The sequence below is a fragment of the Semicossyphus pulcher genome, unplaced genomic scaffold (genome assembly GCF_022749685.1).
Source record: "Semicossyphus pulcher isolate SPU_LCO1_2020_fin unplaced genomic scaffold, fSemPul1.0.p SCAF_26, whole genome shotgun sequence".
Classification (NCBI taxonomy): domain Eukaryota; kingdom Metazoa; phylum Chordata; class Actinopteri; order Labriformes; family Labridae; genus Semicossyphus; species Semicossyphus pulcher.
Genome location: NW_027211700.1, coordinates 6,681,533 through 6,704,614, shown reverse-complemented (window position 1 = coordinate 6,704,614; position 23,082 = coordinate 6,681,533). Strand labels below are relative to the sequence as shown.

Genomic DNA, 23,082 nt, shown 5'->3' with positions numbered 1-23,082 from the left:
CTGAAGAGGCTCACATGAAAATTGAAAGTGTGTGCCAGCATGTGCAGGTGACAGAGGAAGGCAAACGGGGCAGCTGCGCACAATCCTGCAAACAACACAAGGAATCTTCATGACCTTCTGAGGAGTATGTGAGCTTCCTTTTTTTACCCCTGTTGGTATTAAGCAACATTTTTGCACCGTGCAGAAAGTAAAGGGTTCAAGAGTGAGCAGATTGCGACATGTGGAGAGATGTGCTAACGGTGTAGATGAGAGAAGATACGTGAACTAACTGAAGCAGCCCGACACATGTAAGTATCAACCATTTCCATACCATCTGGATGCTTCTGCCTGAGTCTATTTCTAAAAGTCTGTTCAGGTTTTGTCTGATTGTTCAAACATCTTAAAATGTTAACCGTAGTTTTGTCTAAATGTGAGAGCATGTTACCTACACAATGATTGTTTATGAGCTCGCACAAGCACATACAGTAAATGAGTCCATCTGTTTGGGTCCAGGGCGGTTCACAGTCAAGTCAACGGCACCACAGCCATCCCATGGAGGAGCAGCAGGAGGAGGCTGACGCTGCTGCAGCAGCTGAGGGGCTGTCAGGAGGCCTGGTGCCCCGGGGCAGCCTTGGATAGAGAGGGGGTCCATGACGCTCTCTGTGGAACACCTGCTGGGGTGAGCGGTCCTCCTTCTTCACAGCAAAACAGAATTAATCAGGGAGTCTTGCCTTAATTATTTAACACACGTCTTTATTAGAATGATGAATTACCTCTAATGCCCTTTTTATTGAAGTAAGTCAGTCACTGAAATTCGTACTAACGGAAAGGTTTATTAAGTGGCCAACTGAAATAAATCTTGACCTCAGGTATTTAGTAGAGTTTAAGCCTCCTCCAAAAATTACTTTTCTCCTTATTTAAAAAAAAAACTGAAGCCAAAAAAGTGGTTATATTATAATCCCAATGCAACCAGCCCCAGGTTTTGGATTGTGCCTGAAACATTGATCCACTATGTATGGATATCTGCTTATTTGAACTTTTTGTCATTCATCTTGTTTATTCTGATGGCACATTTCATTTTTATCTTGTTTTAGTAACGGTTACCCTTTTAGTCTCGAGCACTGTCGTCACTTTATGTATCATGTTTTACAAGTCTGTTTTGTGCTGTCTATTGTGTGTGTGTGTGTGTGTGTGTGTGTGTGTGTGTGTGTGTGTGTGTGTGTGCGTGTGTGTGTGTAAAAGGAGGCTGACTAACTCACTGTAAACCCAATCTACCTACGGGTACAACTAAAGTAACCTAACATAACCTAATTCCTCCAAAATCACTTTCAGATCCTGAATGGACCAGTGGTTTCGGACTTTACTTCTAGCTCCCTTAGTTATATGCTAGCATATCTTACCACAAACAAGGGGTGAATATCTGTTTCAACCTTGTGGACCTACATAGTTTGAAAATGTAAGTTTAATTGCTTCTTTCTGTGTCCATGTCTTCTTTATTTACCCCACAATTTAAAGGCGGAAACAGGAGGCAGAATTTTTGGTCTCCATCTCTCTGCATTACCTTTCTCTGATCCTTTATGTATGGTGGTTACCCACTTTATATCATCCGATCAGCTTGGTTAGATTGCTGTGTTATGCAGCCTAGGTGATTTATGATACTTATAAGCTCAACATGGCTCTCAAACAAAAGAAGAGGAAACACACTCCAGGGATATCGATTTGCTTCCCTTTCAAATTCTGTAACAGCCGAAGCATTCTTATCCGGACTGAACATTCACACGCACAGCTCTGTGGCACAAAACTAGTTCCCTTTTTATAGTGACATCTGATAAAACAGCACACTTCTTTTGGCGCTGAATGCAGAAGTAGCGTTGAATAAAAGAGTGTGCATGACGGGGAAATGACATTACAATTTGGATACAGCAAAGATAGAATGTGAGCAGGTAAGAAAACTGAAATTTGAACGTTTTATTTGAGTGCAAATGCAAAATCTGCAGCAACAAGTCATGAGGGTATTCAGGAATGGGGAACGATAGGAGGGTTTGTTTGTTACTGCATAAACTGTATAACAAAGGTTCAGGGCTTCATGAATATGAACAGAAAAGTTGAGTCTTTCATTTCTGTTTGAATACTTTCCATGCTCGAGTGATCAAATGTTGCTGTTTTGAGTCAACAGAATATTTGTTCGTACCTCAATGCCCTGCTGGGTGTCCGTGTATGACTCTCTGTCAAGTCTGGTGACTTACTGTGGACTTGTCTCTATTTCTGTGCACACTAAGCATGAAAGCCACTTCCTGTGTGTGTCTGTGTGTGTGTGTGTCTGTGTGTTTAATTGTGTGCTGGTGTTTGAAAGCAGTTGCTGTGATGTAACTATTTGACTGAGCCGTTGATCTGCTCTACTCTGGATTGCATGTGCTTTTGTTGTACCCAAGTTAGTTATGTCTCAACCAACTGCCTTTTCTGTTTTAGTCATCGTTTCCAAAAAAGGCGATCAGACCCAGTGTCTATACAAACGCAGCATCTATACATTTAAAGCACAGTTATCAGTGTAAAAAGCTATTACTTCAAATGCAGTTTTTTTCTCACGTTTTTTTTAATCTGATGAAGAATAGAAAACAGTGGCAGCATAAGCAAACAACCCACTGGCTGTCATTTGATTTAAATGTTTCCTAACTCTGATTGGTGCATGGAAATATGTGACAACATCTTTTTTCCAACTGAGCCCGCCTACCTCGAGCCCGTGAGATCACAGAGAAAAAATGCAAAAATCTTCTGCGTGAGAAAACCAAAAGTGTTCCAACGGAAGCAAAAATGACATGCTCACTTTGAAGGGCTTTTAATTTGAAATATCCATTTTCATTAATTTTCTTTTATGATTTTTTCTTGTGACGTCACAAAGTACAGCTTCTGCAGGCTTCGGAGAGCTGTCCATTCACAAGAAAGTGGACTTGAAGGGGCGGGGTTTCTTAAAGGGACAGAGCTGACTGAGTCGCTTCAGGCAGACGCTGTATGAGGGCCTGCACAGAGCACCAGTGTGAGAAAAATGCTTATATAATAAATAAATAAACGTTGCTTATTGATCAGTTGTAGGAGGCTCAGAATGTGCAGTGTGTCAGGCTTGTATCATAATAGTCAAATTGACTGATGCACGCGTCAAACTTAATCAATGCATATCAGAAGTGTTCAAAATGACTTACATTTTGCTTCTAAAGCCAAAACTAAAGCAAAAATGAAAGTAGTCTTTTGTTAGCATGTAGCTTGCTTAGCTGGCGGTTAAAAACAAAATCTTCAAGTCTTCCTTGTCACACACCTGTGTCCACTTCTATTTATGTAGGAACCACTGTGATTGTGTCATTAAATGCAAGTTTGACACCTTGAAGTTCTTCAGCTAAACAAAAATGGCCTCTACAAGCATGTTAGCATGCTAATGTGTGCTAATTAGCACTAAACACAACGTACAGCTAAGGATTATGGAGTTAGTTTTGCTAGTTTTGCAGGTATTTGGTAATGAAACAAAGTATTGGACAGACTAGGACATTTAGCATGGATTAGCTTAGCAAACTGTTAACAATGACAGTGGCTAACAATATAAAGGGGATGCTTTTCAGAAGTGATGGGTGTTGGTGGGTCGTAGAACAGAGCCGCTGTGAACCATAAAGAAAGAAATGAACTCTGGGTCTTTGAATGACATCTGCCTCTGCGCGAGTGGTAGCCATTATGGCAGCTCTCATGGAAAATGGTGTAAATAATTATTTTGTTACTGTTATTATTCATATCGTCACATTTTTTATCTTTTTATTACTTGAGTACTTGATTTAATTTGCCTGTTTTGTGAGCTGCTGTAGCGAGTAACTTTCCCCTGTGGGGGATCAATTAAGCTTAACTAATCTCATCTCATCTTACACAGCAACAGGACTAAGATTCTTCGCTCAGTACACAACTCTGTGATTTAAACTCTTCTTAAGAAACATGAAGATTATACTTCACGTAAGATGTATGTGAATGAGTGTTTCAGTTTAATTTTTAGTGCATTTGGAAAAGAAACAGCGATAACAAGAGAAAAAGCGACCGAGGCGAGGGTCCTCAGTTAGTAATAATGGTAATAACCATCTTCAATCAAGTCATTTCAGTTTAATGAGTGGGCAAACAGCACTGCAGCTTTTATCACCCCATATCAACCATGGAAAATCAACCGTTTCTGACTTGCAGTTTTGTCAACAACCTGCCATCATGACTTCATTTTCAAAAAAATCTGGTGTTGTCACAGAAACAAGTGAGGCAGTGAGGACTTTTACCACAATCTGTTTGAAATCATCAGTGTTTTTTTTTTTCCTGTGTGCCTGGTTGACGTGGAACATTTTAAAGAAAGCTCTTCCTGCTTGACAAGTTTCTGTTAATGAGTCACTGTGTCTCCCTCCAGAGTTTCCTGGTCGTGAGGGACTCTGCGACTTCTCAGCCCAGCCTGCTGTGCGTGTCTGCGGGTGGAGAGGATGAAGCGGTCATTGATTATACTATCAAAAGCACAGGAACAGGTATGAACCAACCGCGAGTCAACACGTTCTTCTTTCTCTTTGTGTGTGTGTGTGTGGGTGTCTGATCTAGTCACTATGTCACTTTTAGCGGTTAATCTATGAGTCATTTTTCTCCCTCGGATTAGACTTACAGTCAGTTGCAGTAAAGCGTCATCAACTTTCTACTCTTGAACTTAACAACAGAAAGCTGTTTAAAGTTATAACAGGTGAGAACAGGTAAACCAAAACACACCTTCAGGTCGCTCTCAAACTGCAAATTCAGGTTCCTTTAACCTTTTCCAGTAAATATTTCTGTCCAAACCTGTTTGTACTAGTTACTGCTCTGCAGATGCATGCATGTGGCGTGTGATGAATATGTTCCTATACTGTTCTTAAGTACAGTTTCAGACTTAAGTATGTATAAATGTATTTTCTGCAAGTTGGCTGGTGTGCGGGAGTTTACTTGTGATTTTGACAGATCTTGTCCTCTCCTACGCACCTGTCCTATGAAACGTGAGCACCTTTTCTCTACTTTGAACCTAAATGGATGAGACAAGAACATGAATGAAAGATAACTCTTTGCCGTATCCATCAGCTCATATCACACCCGAGATGTCAGATCAACAAATTGCACTTATGTCAGAGCAGATTCGGGGTCGCAAGATATGTTCTTATCCTGTTCAGGGTCGCAGGGGGGCTGGAGCCTATCCCAGCTGGGCGAGAGGTGGGGTTACACCCTGGACTGGTCGCCAGTCAATCACAAAGCTGACACACAGAGACAGTCAACCTTTTACGCATGCACGGGGAGAACATGCAAACTCAACACTTCGAACCAGGGTTCGAACTAGGAACCTTCTAGCTGTGAGGCGACAGCGCTTAGATATGACCAATACAACAGATTTTCAAATACGAGTTATTTTCTTTTATTTGAAGTGAAATAATTTTACGCTCGGTTAGCTTAGCTTAGCTTAGCTCAAGACTTACCTTACCAAACCTTACTTTTATACTGTGAGCGCATTTTAGAGCATGTACTTTTTCACTTTTCATGACCAGCTCAAGTCATGTTTTAAGACACATAAAATGCTCCTCTTGAATTAATAAATTGTGTCTGATATGTTTTTTCTGCAAAATACATTTAATTACCTTGTAAAAATCCTCCCAAGGCGTCTCCTCCTTCTCCCTCATTGAAAATTCCTGAATCTGCATCGTCCCCGCCCACTCTGTACTACGCCTCTCCTTTCCTAAAATTACAGACAAAAACTAAACACGTCTCTGCCATCGTTTAGTGGCAACTTGTTGAAACATAGCTAGCTTGAAATGTAGTAATTAGTAGCAGTAACGTTAACGTTAGTAGTCAGGAGTGAGTTTGCAAAAATTACGATGACGGTTACAGCTGGCTCGCGCATCACCAAAGTGGTTGCCATAGGTTACTGCGTAGCGTCACCCCGTCTATTAACGGGATTGGCTCCTTAGGTTTGTGACGTCTCAAACCTGCCAATCTGAAAAGGTGTTGTTCAGCCTGTCCTTGGTACACTGCAGTTTAAAAGCAGACAGGCCCAGCCATGGAGATGACTGCTGATGTTGTCCCTGATATGTCTTGTAGCACATGGAGATGTTTACAAGGTTAAACACTTGATTTTCAGTCGAGGGGGTCTTTAGGAAACTGAATCAGTTCACCACGTTTTAAAGAGCTTTTTCATCCATAGTAAAAGAGTGTCTTCTAGGTCGCTGGTTTGGCTCGGTTGCTGGAGCGTTAGGCCCCATGTACTGAGGCAAAGTCTGTGACGCAACGGCTGTGGGTTCAACTCCAACTTGCGGCCCTCTGATGCATGTCTGGCCCTATTCTCTGCTCCCCACACTTCCTGTCCACCTTTACTGCCTAATAAAAGCAATAGGCCCAAAAAATTATGAGAAAAAAAGAAAAGAAAAAGAGCTTCCCCTTGAGTTAAAGTGTGCGTGCTTTTGCCACCTCTGCTGCCCTCAGATGCCCTCCTTCTCAGCATTAGAAACCCCACAATAACAGAAAGTAAAAGTCTTAATGCTAGTGTGGAAATAAAATTGATGAAACAGTCGCACTTCTTATCTTAAGTAGAAGTCCCCGCTTGATCTTCCTGGTTATTACTGCAGTGTGTGTTCCAGGAATGCATGGTTTTTTTTTTGAGAGAACATGACAGTAAAGCTGCCCACTCTGTTCTCTGTTTCTCTGTCAGCCCTTCAGCTGTCTGAGTCTCGTCTGTGTTTCTCTGACCTCGCTCAGCTGGTGCTCTTCTACTCTCTGACCAGGTAAGGATCTGCTGTATCTCTGATGACTTTTTTTTAAGCCTTATGTGTGATTGAACTTGCATTTGAGCTTCATCCTAATATCATATTTATGAACAAGACTTAGAGTAAACTACTGTAAGATACAACCATCGTGGCAAAATGTTACCTTATTTATTTTGGAAAATGAGTTCTGGCATTTTTGTTATATAAAGAAAAAAAAACAGATTATACTAATTAAAAGAAATCACACTTAATTTGAGTATTCTCTGATGCGTCCTTGCCTTTTATCTTTTAATTGACTCGCAGAGTGCTTTTATGCCCCCGATAGTGTCTGAAACTTTATATCTGGAGCCACGATGATTAGTAACACAATAAATAGTTATTTTTATTGAAACTGCAATGGCAGAAATTTGTGTTTCAAAAAAGTACTCAGTAAAGCAGAAACAGAAAACAATTCTGTGAAGTCATTACCAACAAAATTATTGAAAAAGTCATGTAAAAATATAATAGCACAAAGTAATCTGATTGGTCAAGAGGTATTCCATGAGTGGTGATATAGAGAACAACATCACCGGGACTGTTCACTCAGCGTATCACTCCGCCTCAGCAGGGTGTTCTGAATACTGTTAATTAACATTATTGCAGACCGTGTATGTCTGTATTAATCAAGCTGGTACCTCTGAATCACACAGCAGACTCTTATTTAACTGGCTGATGATAAATTAAAACAGACAGATAAATGTACATGATAAAAAGCAGCTGATCTGTTGTAACCTGTAGATACAGAGTACAGGAGAATGTTTGGGTTGCTTGCTGTGTATGTGATATTGCTTAAATATACATCTGGGCTCTGCAGGTACACGACTTGGTAAGACATTGACATTTCCTCCAAAAATTAAAGGGCAAGTTCGCTGATTTTCAACCTCGGTCCTGTCATGCTATTATGGGGAGCTAATGCCATATGGTAGGAAAAAAAATGCAATTTGGCTCTGTGCCTTTGGAGGACGCTATCCGCTTCTCCATTGGTCCCTGGAAAACCTCCGCCAGACTACGTAAAACGCGTCATCTGGCGGAGGCCAGGGAGCTCGCTAAACTACACTTCCTCAATCTAGGACGCCCGCCTCTGATGTCATGTCTCGTTCCTTTCAGAGGGAGGGGCGCAATGCACCCTGGGTGTTGTAGGAATGTAGAATGGGCAAAACCATGAGCTGTTTGTACAACTTTCTCCACAGCTATGGCGCCAATTTCAAATATTATTTCTTCTATCGATTACAGAGAACACCAGCTTTGACCTACAGTGGCTTTTTTCCAGGGGAGAATTGCTCCTTTAAGGAAACTAGCAAACTAGCCTGCAGCAAACATTGGTGTATGTCACCAACATGGCTGTAGTCTTTTCTAGAGCCTACTCCATCCAGAAATGTTGATTTCCATAATTTAAATTCAAGTTAAACCCTAACCACAAAATGTTTCAGCATTTAATAAACTGTAAACATTTCAAGGTCCATGCAAACTTCTTCACTCAGTCTCTTGACCATGTTTGCTTCATCGTTTCATCAGGGATGTGTTGGCTGTTTGTCTCTCCATTCCTCACTGGATCTACAGTGTAACCGAGAAGAACAAAGATTGTCTCTCCCAACTTGAACCCAGTGAGTTTGTCCTTTTTTTTTTTTATCATATCCAGAATAAAAACAGGACACGAAAGATATTTTCAAGAGCTGGACTTAATTATAAAACCTCTCTGATGCAGAAACTTGGCTCTGCACACCACCTGAACAACACACTGATGAAATGACCGACAGGGAGCCGACCAACGTAATGTGCTCCATACAGGTAAGCTGCATGTCTGTGCATACTGAGTTAGATTTTAAAAGGGAAACACTTGACTTATTTCCTCTTTTTTTTGCAAGTGAAACAGCATGTGTTCCAGTATCTTAAAGGAGCACTTATCACTATTATAAATTAGTAATGGATCATCTAACTACATGCAGAATTCAGGAAAAAAGGGAGACGTTTTTCATATTTCATTGAACAAACTGTGTGTGTGTATCTGTGTGTGTTTTCCTAGCTGACCTCTACCAACGGGGCCCTGTGCATCATCAACCCGCTCTACCTTCGTGAACATGGAGATGATTGGCTCACTCACAGGGCGACCGCTGGACAGAGCGCCGCACAGCCATCACCTGAAACACGACAGCGGCGCCTCAGCACTACCAGGACTTGGACAGGGGCGGGGCTATTGAGTAAACGCGCCATCTCACTGGACCAGGAACCCTCTGCTGCCAGTATGGACAGCTCAGGTGAGAACTTTTTTTTACTTTAATACATGATTCAAGAATTTAGAGTCACCCAAATTACAATTTTGGGATAATACTTCTAAATTTCCTGCTCAGGAGATGCAAGTTACTTACTTTCATTTTAAACACACGTTGTGTTTTCAGGAAATACTCCTTTTAGTCAAGAGTTAGTTGAGAAGATTGACACTTCTTTGGAGGCAGAGATAGGTGACTTTGGAGAAATCAAAAGAATATGAAAGCATCTAACCGTGAACATTTAAACTTTTGGATTGCCTTATTACAGGCAATGGATAACAATGCTTTTTTATCAGCGCGTTTGATTTGTTGATTGCTGTCAGGATGTAACAAGAATTGTAACAACTTAAACAAAAAATGCTTTTAACAAATTGCCTACCCAAGCTTTAATGTAGAGCCACAGCCAGGTGCCCGTTAGCTTGACTTGTCCTGAGCATTTAGACTTAAGTAAGCAGAAACAGTTGGCATGGCTCCGTTTAGAGGTAAAAAAAATCTGCTTACATTTCCTCTGAAGCTCCCTTATAAACATGACATACCTGATACATTAAATAGGTAAAAAATGTTCTATAATAATAATAATAACTGATTGATATAGCACCTTTAAAAACAGAATGTTTAAAGTGCTTTGACAGACAAAGCAAAGGCAGGAACTCAGGAAGATTACGGAATACAAAACAGATTAAAGAACTTTCAACAATCAGGCCAAACGGAGAGTACTGAAGAAATCTCATCAGAAGTCAAGAACTCCAAAGGTCAGCAAGAATAAATGCGAGCAAAAAAATATAAGTGACGAAACAGGAACAAAGGTAGTTCGAGCAATAAGCAATGCAAATTAAGAGATAAATAAAGAAATAGAAGCGATGACAACTATGGGGAGGTTATGTGCCGGACTACTTTTTAACTGGGCAGTGTGACTTCCTGTTCCAAGCTTTCACAAAAGATCCCCACAACTTCTCATTTTGTACTAATTAACCGAAGGCTAACTTGTTAAATGATTAACTTAAGAGGTGCTGGTTGATGGACAGATGTCACTTTGGGTTGGCGCAGGCTAGCTGTTTTCCTCCTGCCTTTATGCTAAGCTAATAATGCTTCATATCACATTCACATTTCAGATTTTTTTTAATCTAAATCTTGTTACTGAATTACTGTGTTTCCAAAAATGTTAGACTTTTCCAGGGAACGTTTCATAAGTAGTATTTCCCTCTAGATCTGAATCTACACGGGGTATGTGTAAAAGAACTTTCAGTTAATTGAAGTCATCTAAACCAACCTTTCAAACACAAATGGGAAATATTTTAAACTAAGTAAAGGTGGGTACTTTTGCACTCCACAACGTATCAAGTGCTTTAAAGTAGCCTCATTTTTCCTTCCAGATAACTACATTTGAGTATCGGTCAAATATGGAGTGCTGATCCAGTTGAAGCACAAAAGAAACATACAGTATACACAGTATTTATTAGCTGAAGGCCTAAACTGCTAGTACTTGAATGGCAACACTAAAGCTATCCCATGAAACTGAAGCCTTGCATACTCTACACGTCGTCATTGTCATTTTGCTAACTCTGATTTAAGTAACAGTCTGCCAGCCCTGCGCTGTTGATGACGTACATAATATTTTAGTGTTCATTGAGAGTAATGTAAAATTCCTTGTATGTGCACAGACACTTGGTCAATACAATCTGACTCTTAAGCCTGCTTCGCCATGTGAAAACTGACCTGAAATCACCTCTTCTAATAAAGATGTAGTTGTGGCAGTCATAATAAATCCATGCTGGCTGCACAGTGTGTGTGCTACTGCTTTTGGAGCAGCAAAGAAGAAAAGCTTTCTGTTGAAACCAGTGTTTAAATGATGGTGTTTGAGTGGTGCACAGACTGGTGGACTCACTGATACACAATCCTGCATTCTAGGCAGCATCTAAGGTGTTTCCAACACTGGTATCATTCCCAGAACATCTCTATTCATAATTCATGCTTTCCTTGTTCAGGTCTTATCAGAGCCAGGTCCGCTGATTCACCAGAATGCCAGCAAACCCCATCAACACCAGCAGTTCCAGCAGGGGTGGTTCTCAGGAGGCCCAGCAGAGATGCTGCCTGCAGCCCCCCTCACCGAGAAAGTATGGAGAGTCTTACTCCATCCACTCCCTCCACCCCTGGAAGTTCAAATCGCACATCATTGGAGTTGCAGCCCCATGGCAGCCCCGTGCCGCAGTCTCCTCACAGGGTGTCCTGGATCGAAGATGGAGTCTGGCTGCCCCCTCCCAGGCCTTCCTCTTTGCTCCAACCCCCATCGCTGGAGCTCGACTCTCTGTCCATCAGCAGCATCGAGGAAGAACAGGAGACCCAATCGCCGTGCTCTGCCATGCACCACCAGCCGGCGCACTGGTTGGCTGACAAGGTCATACATCGTCTCTCGGCGGTGGGTCAGGCTCTCGGCGGGCTGGTGAGTCAGAAGAAGCGACTGACCAATCGCGTGCAGGAGCTGAGCGAGCGGAAAGGCGCGGCGTTTGCAGAAGCTGTGAAAGGATTTGTGGAGATGACGCTGAAGAAAGGTTCCGATCCCAGCGGGGTCACGGGGTCAGAGTTCTTACAGGAAGTGAGGTCATCGGTCACGTCGCTGAGGGAGATGCTGTTGGACTATCCAGAAATCCAGGCATTGTTGGAAAGCATGACGGACATAAATGACTCAGAGATCGGTGAGTAAGCTGACAGTGAAGTTTGACAAGAGACAAATAAAAATACATTTCAATAATAAAGTGTTTGTTCACATAATTGACAACTCAGTGGATCAGTATGTTTGACCTGTTTGAACCTCCCACAGACTCCCTGGTGGAGCTCTCCCTCCACAAGGTGGCCCTGAAGCCCGTCTCCACACACCTCTACTGCAGCATTCACACCTCCCGGACGGAGGACGGCAGCTTTGAGCGTCTCCAGAACAACATGCGAGTACTGGAAAAGAAAGGGATGGAGGAGCTGGGGGGCTCGGCAAGTGTTGGAGTTCCCGACCCTGTCAGCCTGGAGCGGATCCAGCAGAGGTGGACGAGCATACATGAGGCCTACTCCCCGAACAAGAAGGTCCAGATCCTGCTCAAAGTCTGCAAAAGCATCTATCACAGCATGAGTGCTAATTCGAGCTCAGGTAGGAAGGCACTTTTTTAAAATCCTTTTTCCTTCTATAACCTCGTCTGTGTGTTAATGACCTTTCAAGTTCATCTCTCCTCTCCTCACCTGCAGGCACAGTGTTTGGAGCGGATGATTTCCTACCCTGCCTGACGTGGGTGCTGCTCCGTAGTGACGTGGTCACCTTACAGATAGACACAGAATACATGATGGAGCTGCTGGACCCCACACAGCTGCAGGGAGAGGGTAAGGCCGATGCGCTATTTGATATTTTGGCTGACTCATTAGTTGCTACGTTGCCCTTCATATAGACTTCACCTTTATATAAAGCCTAAATTTAACTACATGGAGAATAGGTGTACACATCATTAAATTTAAAAAAGTGTGACGTACCCACTAGTTGTAACTAAGTCTTCCATCCAACTGTTGCTGTTTCACAAATATAACATCATACCTCAAATTGCAAATAAGACAATGATGTTTTGCTAAGTTAGCAAGTAGCATCGGCTATATTAGCACAATTGGATATTGGCCATTCATTCTAATGTGTACAAATACTCAAAAAACTTTTTTTAAAAACCCACACATTTCCTGTGAATGCATTCATAAATAAAACATCATTCTAGGAATGCATAATTTTTTTTCCCAATATCTGATACGCAGTTACAACAAATTTTTGCTGATACTGATAAATGCACTATGTTACTGTAGAGACCATCAAGCCTCTCCTTTAACATATTACAATGCTTAAACGAGACATAAAGAATGCGTTTCAAAATATACATATATACTCTGCAAAATAACTACTTTAACTAAAGTTACATGTTAAACATGCTTTTTTTAATGCATAATGTTGAAGGTGCATTCTGCAAAATATTTAATCAATGTAGTGATTAATTTAAGTTTAACTGGATGGTCACAAGGTTGCATCGCCTGTGTGGAACTGAAGCGTCATCTTATCTGCTCGTCTTATTGGCAGACACGTTTTAATTGGGGTGGATGCCGATATTACATTTCAAAAGTGTTTAGCGTCCGATACTGATGACGTGCTGATATTAGATTTCATGCATTCGATTATATTTTATATTTTCACTTAAATTTGAGTTGTTTCTTGTATGTCTCTATTTTGTATGTATTTTTGGAGCAATCTGGCACTTTAATTTTCTTCGGGATTAATAAAGTTCTATCTTATCTTATATAATCCTTATGTAATGTACTATAACATTTACTAATGCATACATTGCTTGAGAAAAATCACAATCAAAGTAAAAATTAAATTATATCACAAGCATGAAACTAGCTTATTGAAGTTAAGTAGGACTTTATGTTCTAAACTTAGCAATAGATCTATAAATATACATAGTGTCTCTAACCTCGAACTGTGCTCATTTAATAAAAGCTTTCCCTTTACTGTTTTAATACCATCACACGTCCCTTTCTGCCCTCCCCTTATCAACAGGTGGCTACTACCTTACAACTCTATACGCCTCCCTATACTACATCAGCAGCTTCCAGCCCCGGTTGGCCGCCCGTCAGCTCAGTGTGGAAGCCCAGCACTCTCTGAACCAATGGCATCGCAGGCGCACCCTGCACTGCAACCAGTCACGCCGCAGCAAGAACCGGAGAACCATCCGCAGAACGCCGTGTCGAGAGAGGGGCACGAAGAGCTCTGAGACAGAAACAGGAAGTAAAGAGGAAGGTGTGAAAGGAGACGCTTCTGCTGGCGAGTCGCAGCAGCAGGCAGAAAGCAGCGCAAGAGGTCTGCAGCCTCTGGAGGAGGAGACGAGCAGAAGACGAGGGAGCGTGTCCCCTTCAGCATCAGACTGTGAGCAGCGACGTGTAATAAGCAGCAAACAGGGAGATAGACAGACTCTTTGCACAGAGGATTGTAAAGGAGAGAAGAAGCAGACCTGAGATGCAAAGAGGGGAACCCTGCTGGTCACATGTTTTTCCACCAATTAGAGAAGCTCATATGACCTTTTCCCGCTGGGTCATACCCACCTGAGAGCTGAACCAATAACATGAAACCCTTCCTGCTCAGGTCCACTTCTAAAGAGGCAGGAAAGGATCAGTGACATTTAAACTCTGGGTAAAGGAGGAAGAGCTGAGCTGTGCCTGTTAGTTATCAAAGTGTGGTGCTCATGATAGTGTCAACCAAGTTAAATAAGAGGTGGACATCGCCTGATGGCCAGCAGGGGGCGACAACACTGGCCGCAAAATAAGAGTGACCTTACTTTTCAGTTTATTTATTACCCCAGTTAACATTTTCCTAATGAGTTCAATTGCTAGTTTCTTCTTCCGTACAGCATGATGTTCATTTTGTAAATAATGCTCCTATTCACAGGGAAATTCAAGATAAAGCAGAGTATGCTTCAGGGTGTGGCTGCCTAGGATTGACTAGTGGCTTCAAAGGCGAGCTGTCAACCAGGATAGAGTTGTAGCTAGGTGTGTCCTCCCTCTCATCCTAATTATGGAGTTAATTTAGTGTTTTTATTATGCAGTCTAACAGAGTAGGTTTGAAAGCAAAACTTTCCACACTGCGATCAAAAAAATGTGATCAATACATTTCTGATTAAAAATGTTTTAATGCGATCCAAAAGTTTTGTTTGAAAATCCAAAATATTTGTTTGTGGTTTAGCTGAATCTCATTGGCTGAAAGACATTAGACACCTCTCTATTGGCCAGTCTCGATCGGAGTGACAACTTGGCAACATCCACTGTTCAACCCGGTTGTTAAATGGTGACACTTCCACGTTAAACTGTTTCTGGGTCCAAGCTCATCTCCTATTTACAATGTGCCGCAGTGCTGTTTGTCCCACTGTTTCAACCATTCTGAGTCCTGAAACATATCCTCACTTGTCTTTTATTGATCTCCATCTGTTCGTAACGGGTCCCTGACGTGTTTGTTATCACAGATGGTAAACAAAGGTTAACCACGACGGGACATTGTAAACGTTTGGCTTTCACCGCTAGATGCTACCGTAAAGCTAACTTTAACTTAAAAGCATTGAAATGGTTTGCAACCAAAATATGAAGAAGTGGGTTCATAGCTATTTAAACAGTCTATGGTCCAAAGCAATGTAAATCCTTATAGAAAATTTTAGCCATTATCAGGAGTGGTTTATTTTATCTAACAGACCGGAGTGGCTACAAGTTGTCCCGCACACGAGACTCAGCTAAACCACAAGCAAAACGTTTGGGTTTACAAACAAAACTTTTTGATTTGCAAACAAAACTTTTGGATATGTAAACAAAACTTTTGGGTTTGCAAACAAAACATTTAGGTTTACATACAACATTTTTGGATTTGCAAACAAAACATTTAGGTTTACAAACAAAACTTTTGGGTTCAAAAACAAAACTTTTGGGTTTAAAAACAAAACTTTTGGATTTGCAAACAAAACTTTTGGGTTTGCAAACAAAACTTTTCTATTCATAAACAAAACTTTTGGGTTTGCAAACAAAACTTTTCTATTCATAAACAAAACTTTTGGGTTTGCATTTTATTTGCAATAAAACATTTTATTATTGCCGTTTCTACAGTTTTTCGTTTAAATTCATTTTTTGATCGCAGTGTGGAAAGTTTTGCTTTTAAACCTATTCTGTTTGATTGCATAATGAAGACACAAAATGAACTCCATACATACATAAAGTCTCTTCATCTTTTTGCAAATTTGCCAAAATTCAAAACCCTAGATAAGCCTACAGTAGAAAAAAACACAATAGAAGAGAGATGAAGCTAGCAGCTAGCTGGTGAAAAAGCTGGTGAAAATGTGCATTAAACAGCTTAAGAGCACTTATTCTTGGAGACTAAAACAGAGCTAAAATAATAAGAAGAATTATGGCCTCACATACAGATTGACAGAAACATGTCTCTATATTATGTTGCTCTGTATCTGTGAGATGTGAAAGGAAGTAACTGCTTGCAAAGGTGTTAGCCATAAACAAAACTGAAGCTTTAAAGAGGCTTTTCGTTGACTTTATCAGCCAGATGTTGAGACTGTGCTTTTACTTACTGAATATCCTTTGTGATGTTTCTTTTCTTCCCTAACTCCTCAATTCTTTATTATGAAGGCTAAACATAAGGCTGTTGAACTACCCCTACTAGATTTTGTTGTATTTCTCCATGGACCATCTTATTATGTAGAATAATATAAGTTTGCTTCAGGACTTCTTTAAGGAAGTCACTTTCACTTAGTGCCTCATAAGGAATCCCATAACAAGCTACTGTAAATATCTGTTGTTCCTTTTCACCACTAGAGGGCAGCATTACACCTCCTGTGAAGTGTGCAGCGTATACCTCTTTAACTGATGTGTTTTCTGTTTGCAGAGTATAAATAGGTTATTTAAATTATTGATGCAATAAAGCAGCGCTGTATTTGTACTGGGGGGTATATTGAACAGATAAAAGAATATAAACTGGATTTGTTTGTTATTGCTGAGTTACATTACAGAAAATACTGTACATGGATGTAAGGCTTTCTTTCCAAGCGGTCACAGAGAAAGTGGCTTTCTAGGTTTAAGCATTAAAAAGAGTTAAAGCACTAACTGTAGAACATAAAGAAGCAGCTCTGATTTTATTACAGTCTTGAGGTCCAGATAAAAAGACAAGACAACACACAAAATAAGTTATTCTAAGGTAAAATAAAAGTAACGTCCTATAAGAAGGCATCTGTACCAGTGTTTTCAGATCTGGGATTGGTAGCGTGTAGCACATCTGCTGTTTGACAGTACCAAGATGATAACGTTCTCTGAGGCATCAAGCCGGCAAATATATTTATACATAAGATTTCTTTAAAAAAGTATTGACCTGAGCGGTCACAAACATTTCACTTGCACTACACCATCTTGGTCGCTTAAGGAGAATCCTCATAGCATCATCGTAAGCTGCTTGTAATCTCTGTAAGCTTGTTTTCTTGTAGTTTGTCCACAGGTGTGCAGAGGTGCACAGTAAGCTCCGAACAGATCTAGAGACATCTTTACTTCATCAAGAAGATATTTCACTCTATTACAGACGCAAACATTTATATATTAAACATATACATATTACCAGACTATTTATAGTCAGGAAATTTCAGCCATTTATCCTCTTTGGTGCGCAGATCAAGACACCACTCAATATTAAAAGATTAAAGAGAACGGGGGGACAACATCCCCCCCTTTCTGACACCGTTTCTAACCCCAAATGGAGCTGAAACACTATTGCCCCATCTGATTAGATAAGATAAGATGATCCTTTATTGATCCCCAGAGGGGAAACTCGAGTGTTGACAAAATAGCAAGTAAGTAAATACAATAAAATGTAATAACAGATCAAATAATAAATAAGACGTATACAACTGGTATACGAGTAGGAGTAAGTTAAAGTGACAGTTATGAGATAAAGTGACATGTATGGTTAATAGCAGCAGAATTTAGCAGTATGAAATAGTACAGTACGATATGAGGTATAAGATATAGTACGATAAAAGGTGCAATACATACAGTATGGTATATTACAGTATGGATATAATGTAGTATGATATGGGATATTAAGTGAATTTAAAAATTACCATAATATAGTATATTACATAGTATAATATAATAGAATTAAGTTTAATATAATATACAGTTTGTATGTGGTAATAATAATGAGATATTTATAATAATGTAAATAACAGTGGTAATTAATATCGGATGCAATATGGTGCAGATGCATTTGAGACAGGATTTGAATTTCTGTTGTTAGTGGTTAAAGTTGTAATCTCGAAGATCTCAGTTTTGTTCTCTTTGGCGGCACCTATGGCGATAAAGCGTAATTGTGTGAGCAAACTTCCCAGATATCCAGACAGTGCTGCATGTGTGACGTTCACGGCTACTCCGGATGTAACCTTTGATTTTCCTGGCTGGCGGTCGCTTTCCTTTTCAGACTGTTTGTCCCAAACTGAGCGTCGAATTTGTTTCTTTTTCTTTGGATTTTCACTTATTGTTGAAGTTGTATATGAGTCATCCATCTTTTCTTTGTTTGTTCAGCCATAGTAGATTACTGTTTACTCGCAACACTTGCAGAGACCGGAAAAGCCGCCGCTTAGCTCCGCCTACCCTCTCTGGCAGACCAACCACTGCTGGGTGATGGAAAGCGCGTCACTAACTGGGCGCCGCTTGTGAGTTATTCTGCAAAAGTCTCACCAGACACCCAGTCTGTAATACTGCAAATGCAAAGGCTTTCATCAGTGGGCCATAGGCTCAGTCACCATTGTGTTACCTCATTCGGCGATAGATAGAGACTTAACAGACATTTATTTACATTAAAGACTTCAAGTGGAAGTTGAAGCAGTTTGTTTGGATAGGATATAAAATATCGGCTGTTACTATATTTTAACAGTTTAATCTTTTATTTTCCAGCACAATTTCTAATTATTTCAAATTTGCACTCTTATTGTCCAGGTGTGTTTTAAATTTCCACCCTATAAATTCAAACGTTACTAAACTTGTAAACGAATGCACATACATCACGCATGTACACATGTAAATAGTTACACAGGGGGCCTCTTATGTAAATGCACACACAAACACACATGCAGCGCTTCATGTACACACACATATGGAACCGTATCATCGCTGCATTCGAAATGACCGAGCCAATCAAATTTGCCTAATGAGACATCTGGCATTCTGCCTGCATGTGGATGTCAAGCCCAGAAACAGCTGGGCCTGCGCACACACACACACACACACACACACACACACCCTTTCTCTTCTCACACTTTATCAGTGCCTGGTGAAGAGCTGAGGGAAACACAGAGACACAGACTGGATCACACATCGGACACACACACGTAAACAACAACAATTTAGGGAAGCATTGAAGACGGAGTTTTGGTCCTGACTACACCGTCCACACCCTCCTTCTCCCACACACGCTTCTTTCACACACGTGATATATTATGCATACATGAGTGTGTGTAACGCACTCACCACAGCCATAAATTAGATATATGGCAGCGGTGGCGGCAGTGGAGGAGGGGGTCCACGGAGGAGAGAGGAAGAGTGTGTGGATGTGAAATGAGGAGGGGAGGGAGGGGGGCACAGATGGTTGTGGCCTGAGGCAGTAGAGGTACTGCAGCTAAACATGGAGACTGCAGCACACACACACACAGGATTAAGTGTGTGGGGGGGTGCTCACATATACTTAAACATATACTGTATAGATGGAGGAGTAGACGACAAAGAGCCACAAACAGACGGACAGTGGCTCCATGACGTCAGTCTATCTCAGCTATAAAGAAAACCTTTTAAAACTATTTCAGAAATAGACCAAAACAAATATCCGAATATGTTTAATTATTATTTTTTATGAACAACTGGAGTGGTTGCAAGTTGTTCCGTACATTTATTCAAGTACATATTCAAGATACTTGCTCTACACTAAAATATAACGATGTCAGGCTACATTAAACTTCTACTCAGAGTTAAATATTATTCTTTTTACTTAACTACATCTATTTTAGGATTTAAGAGATAAAGTATCTACTTAAAGTGATAATCTCGAACATCTCAGTTTCTCTTCTCTTGCGGGAGCACACTTCCCAGATATCCAGACAGTGTTGCATGTGTGACGTCCACGGTTGGCTCCGGTTGTAACTCTTGATTTTCCTCGCTGACGGTCACTTTCCTTTTTAGACTGTTTGCTTCATCTGAGCGTCGAGTTTGTTTCTTTTTCTTTGGATTTTCACTTATTGTTGAAGTTGTATCTGTAGTCATCCATCTTTTCTTTGTTTGTTCAGCCATAGTAGATTACTGTTTACTCGCAACACCTGCAGAGAGCGGAAAAGCAGCCGCTTAGCTCCGCCTACCCTCTCTGGCAGACCAACCACTGCTGGCTGATGGAAAACGCGTCACTAACTGGGTCTGTGATACTGCAAATGTAAAGGCTTAGGGCCATAGGCTCAATCACCATTGTGTTACCTCATTCGGCGATAGATACTTAACAGACATTTATTTACATGAAAATCTTTGAGATTATTACTTTAAGTAATATTTTTAAGAGTATGCTTCCTTCATTACTGTTTTTCTTCTGGTTTTTTCTGTAAGTACAAATGGTACAGTCCATTAAATTCTTGTAAACAAACAGAAAAGATCACACTCCAGGTTAGTGTGAGTGATAAACAGTATAATATTGGTAGAACCAACGGCCTCGGTAGTTTTACAAAACTTTATCTGAAAATATGAAGAAATGTAACCGCTACAAAAACCTTGTTAAAAATAAAAAACAACTAAATCAAAGCAGCTTCTTTATATTATTATATGACCTGGTGTGTGCACTAAAGACGCCTTACACTGCCTCACTTTTCACTCCTGTTGATCCAGTTTGGATGACGTGTGGAGCTCGACTGCGTCTTCACTGTGCCGCTCTGTCCTCATCTGTCACTCGTCTCCCATAAAGCATGTAAGTGTCTTTGTCTTTACTGCGGCCTCTCACAGGCCGTCGCCGTCCAGCAGCTTGCCTCTGTCACGGCTCATTCACACACCACAACACAATAAAACTTTCTCCCATTCTCCCTCCAAGCCTCCTGCTCCTTTTTCATTCCTTCTCTCTGTCATTCGGGTCTTCCTCCTTTACCCCGCTGCATTCCTCCATTCCTTTCTCTTTCTCCCCACCTCCCTCTTTTTTCCTCCACCCATCCCCCGACCCCTCCCGCCCCTCCCTCTCTCCCACTTGTCTGAACTCTGACAGGTGTGTAATTGAATGATTAATGACCACCAGAGTATCCCCCCTCCCACACACACACACACACACACACACACACTTTACGTTAAAATGGAATCGTACATATTTATGCTCACACATTTTCACATTACACATGTGTGTTCATTTTGCTTCAATAGCACAAATGGTCAAATTCAAACCAGTAGGAGTCTTGAAATGATATAGACATTATAAGGAGAGCAGGAGCCCTATATATATTTATATGAGGACATCCTGCACGATACAAGCGCTGCAATGGAGCTCATTTAAAATGACAATCAAATCAAAGTGTTTTCTGAAATATATTTCCCACAAAAACATGTTTTTCTCTTCAGGAAGTGTCTCAAAATGTGCCTTATAGTCCTTATACCTCTGCGCTAACGCTAAATCATCCACCGCTCAACCACACACTCCTCCTCTCTCCTCTAACCACACTCACAAACATCCAAACCAAGCACATAAACACACTCACTCTCTCTCTCTCTCTCTCTCCCTGTCGCCCTCTCCTCTTCATTTGTCAACATAAAGCCAGATTTTACGCCGTCTAATTTCCACCAGCTAATGGAGTCTGTGCTGGTGAGACGGAGAAGAGCTGGCAATCTATCTGAACCAATCATAAGCCGAGGCTCTGACTGTGAATAATACTGAACCCTGGTGAAAGAATAAAATATGTGTTGTTGATTGTGATGTTTCAGGACTGTACATTAAAGGATCAATGGAGTCGACTGTTAGACGATCGATCACCAGGTTCATTTGTAAAAATGTAGAGCCTGACTGATGCTTTATTTTTAAAGCAAATACGGCTCAGGAAATGTGTCCTTATCTTCTTGAAACTATATTGATATAAAATAATAGTTTCAGAATCAGAATCAGAAATACTTCATTGATGAAATTCGGGCGTTACAGTTGCTCTGACACAGAGACGCATAGAGAAATATAGGAGCAACTGTAACAGGCTGCACGCAGGGTCGGCACATGCGCACAATTTAACAGCAGAAGCAGCTTCTTTGTGTTGGTCTGAAGCCGATGTTCATGTACATGAAAACTTCAGGGACTGTAGTGATTGTTTTAGTTACGTCTCCTCTCCCCGTTCCTCCTCCACTCTGCTAATCTGAAACAGATCGGCTGCAGGAGCTGCATTGGTCAACAGAGCTGTCAATCATCCTTTTGACAGCATCAAATAACTAATTAAAAACAAACTTTTAAGAAAAATGAACACTTGGACAGAATAACTAACTATAATGACAGAAACCATGTTTGAGAAAACGTGTATTTAGATTATATAGTTTGACTCATGTCCCATCTGTTAACATGGAGGAGGCGGGCTTTATGACCTATACTGCAGCCAGTCAGCAGGGGGCGATAGAGAGGGTTTGGCTTCACTTTTAAGGGAGCTGTCACGTCGTCCATCTTTTTATACAGTCTATGGTCTAAAGCAACAAACTTAAACCTACTGTCTGGAATTTATAACTGGTTATGAAACAAACTCTTGATGCTTTACACGACGTCCAAAAGTGCTGCAACTCAGCTGTACTCCGGCAAAGCAATTTACAGCATGCAACATTCCCCCAGCAAAGTTTCTGCATGTGAAGTGTGTAAAACCTCTTTCACACATGCACAGCACTCCTGAAAATTGTCGCAAACGGCCAAATTTGATCCGGACTTTATGCAGACTTTTTCCTGCCAGCCTCCGAGTAAAATGTCTGCAAGAAGTCGGGGTGAGTCGATGTTTGAATGCAGCAGGTAATAGTCCGGAACATTCAGCGCGAGCGAGTGGGCGGAGTGATGACATTTATTCCATGTGACCATGTGAAGAGCAGCTGTCTGAAAATTGGAGAGATGAAGAGATACGTCCTGTCCAGCCTCATGAGACCCCCACTCCCTCCAACTGAAAGGGAGAATGAGGGCGAAGAGAGAGAAGTGCAGGGATGGAAGAGTAAAAGTGATGGCCCCACATTGACCAACATGTCCTGGTCGGGACTTAGTGTGTGGAGGGACAAAGAGAAATGAAAAGTGGAGGGGTGCTGGGGTCAGGACCTGAGTGCCAGGGAGAACAGCCATTTCCTGTTGACCTCTGTTTGCACTCTGGCCCCTGACCCCCCTCCTGCTCGGGGCTGAATGGGGGCAGGGAGAGGGGTGGGGATGCAGTGTTTGTTGTGCGTTTGGGGTGCTGTGG

The 23,082-nt window shown here is 41.2% G+C and overlaps 1 protein-coding gene across 1 annotated transcript; it reads left to right on the top strand.

Moving 5' to 3' along the window:
- The first annotated feature begins 213 nt into the window (after positions 1-213).
- rinl (Ras and Rab interactor-like) lies at positions 214-15,694 on the top strand. Its single transcript, XM_069676586.1, has 11 exons — positions 214-287; positions 493-658; positions 4,400-4,511; positions 6,701-6,773; positions 8,310-8,398; positions 8,500-8,582; positions 8,818-9,049; positions 11,047-11,754; positions 11,880-12,197; positions 12,293-12,424; positions 13,638-15,694. Coding segments are annotated over exons 1-11 (2,370 nt in total). The 5' UTR covers positions 214-285; the 3' UTR covers positions 14,093-15,694.
- Positions 15,695-23,082: the final 7,388 nt, after the last annotated feature.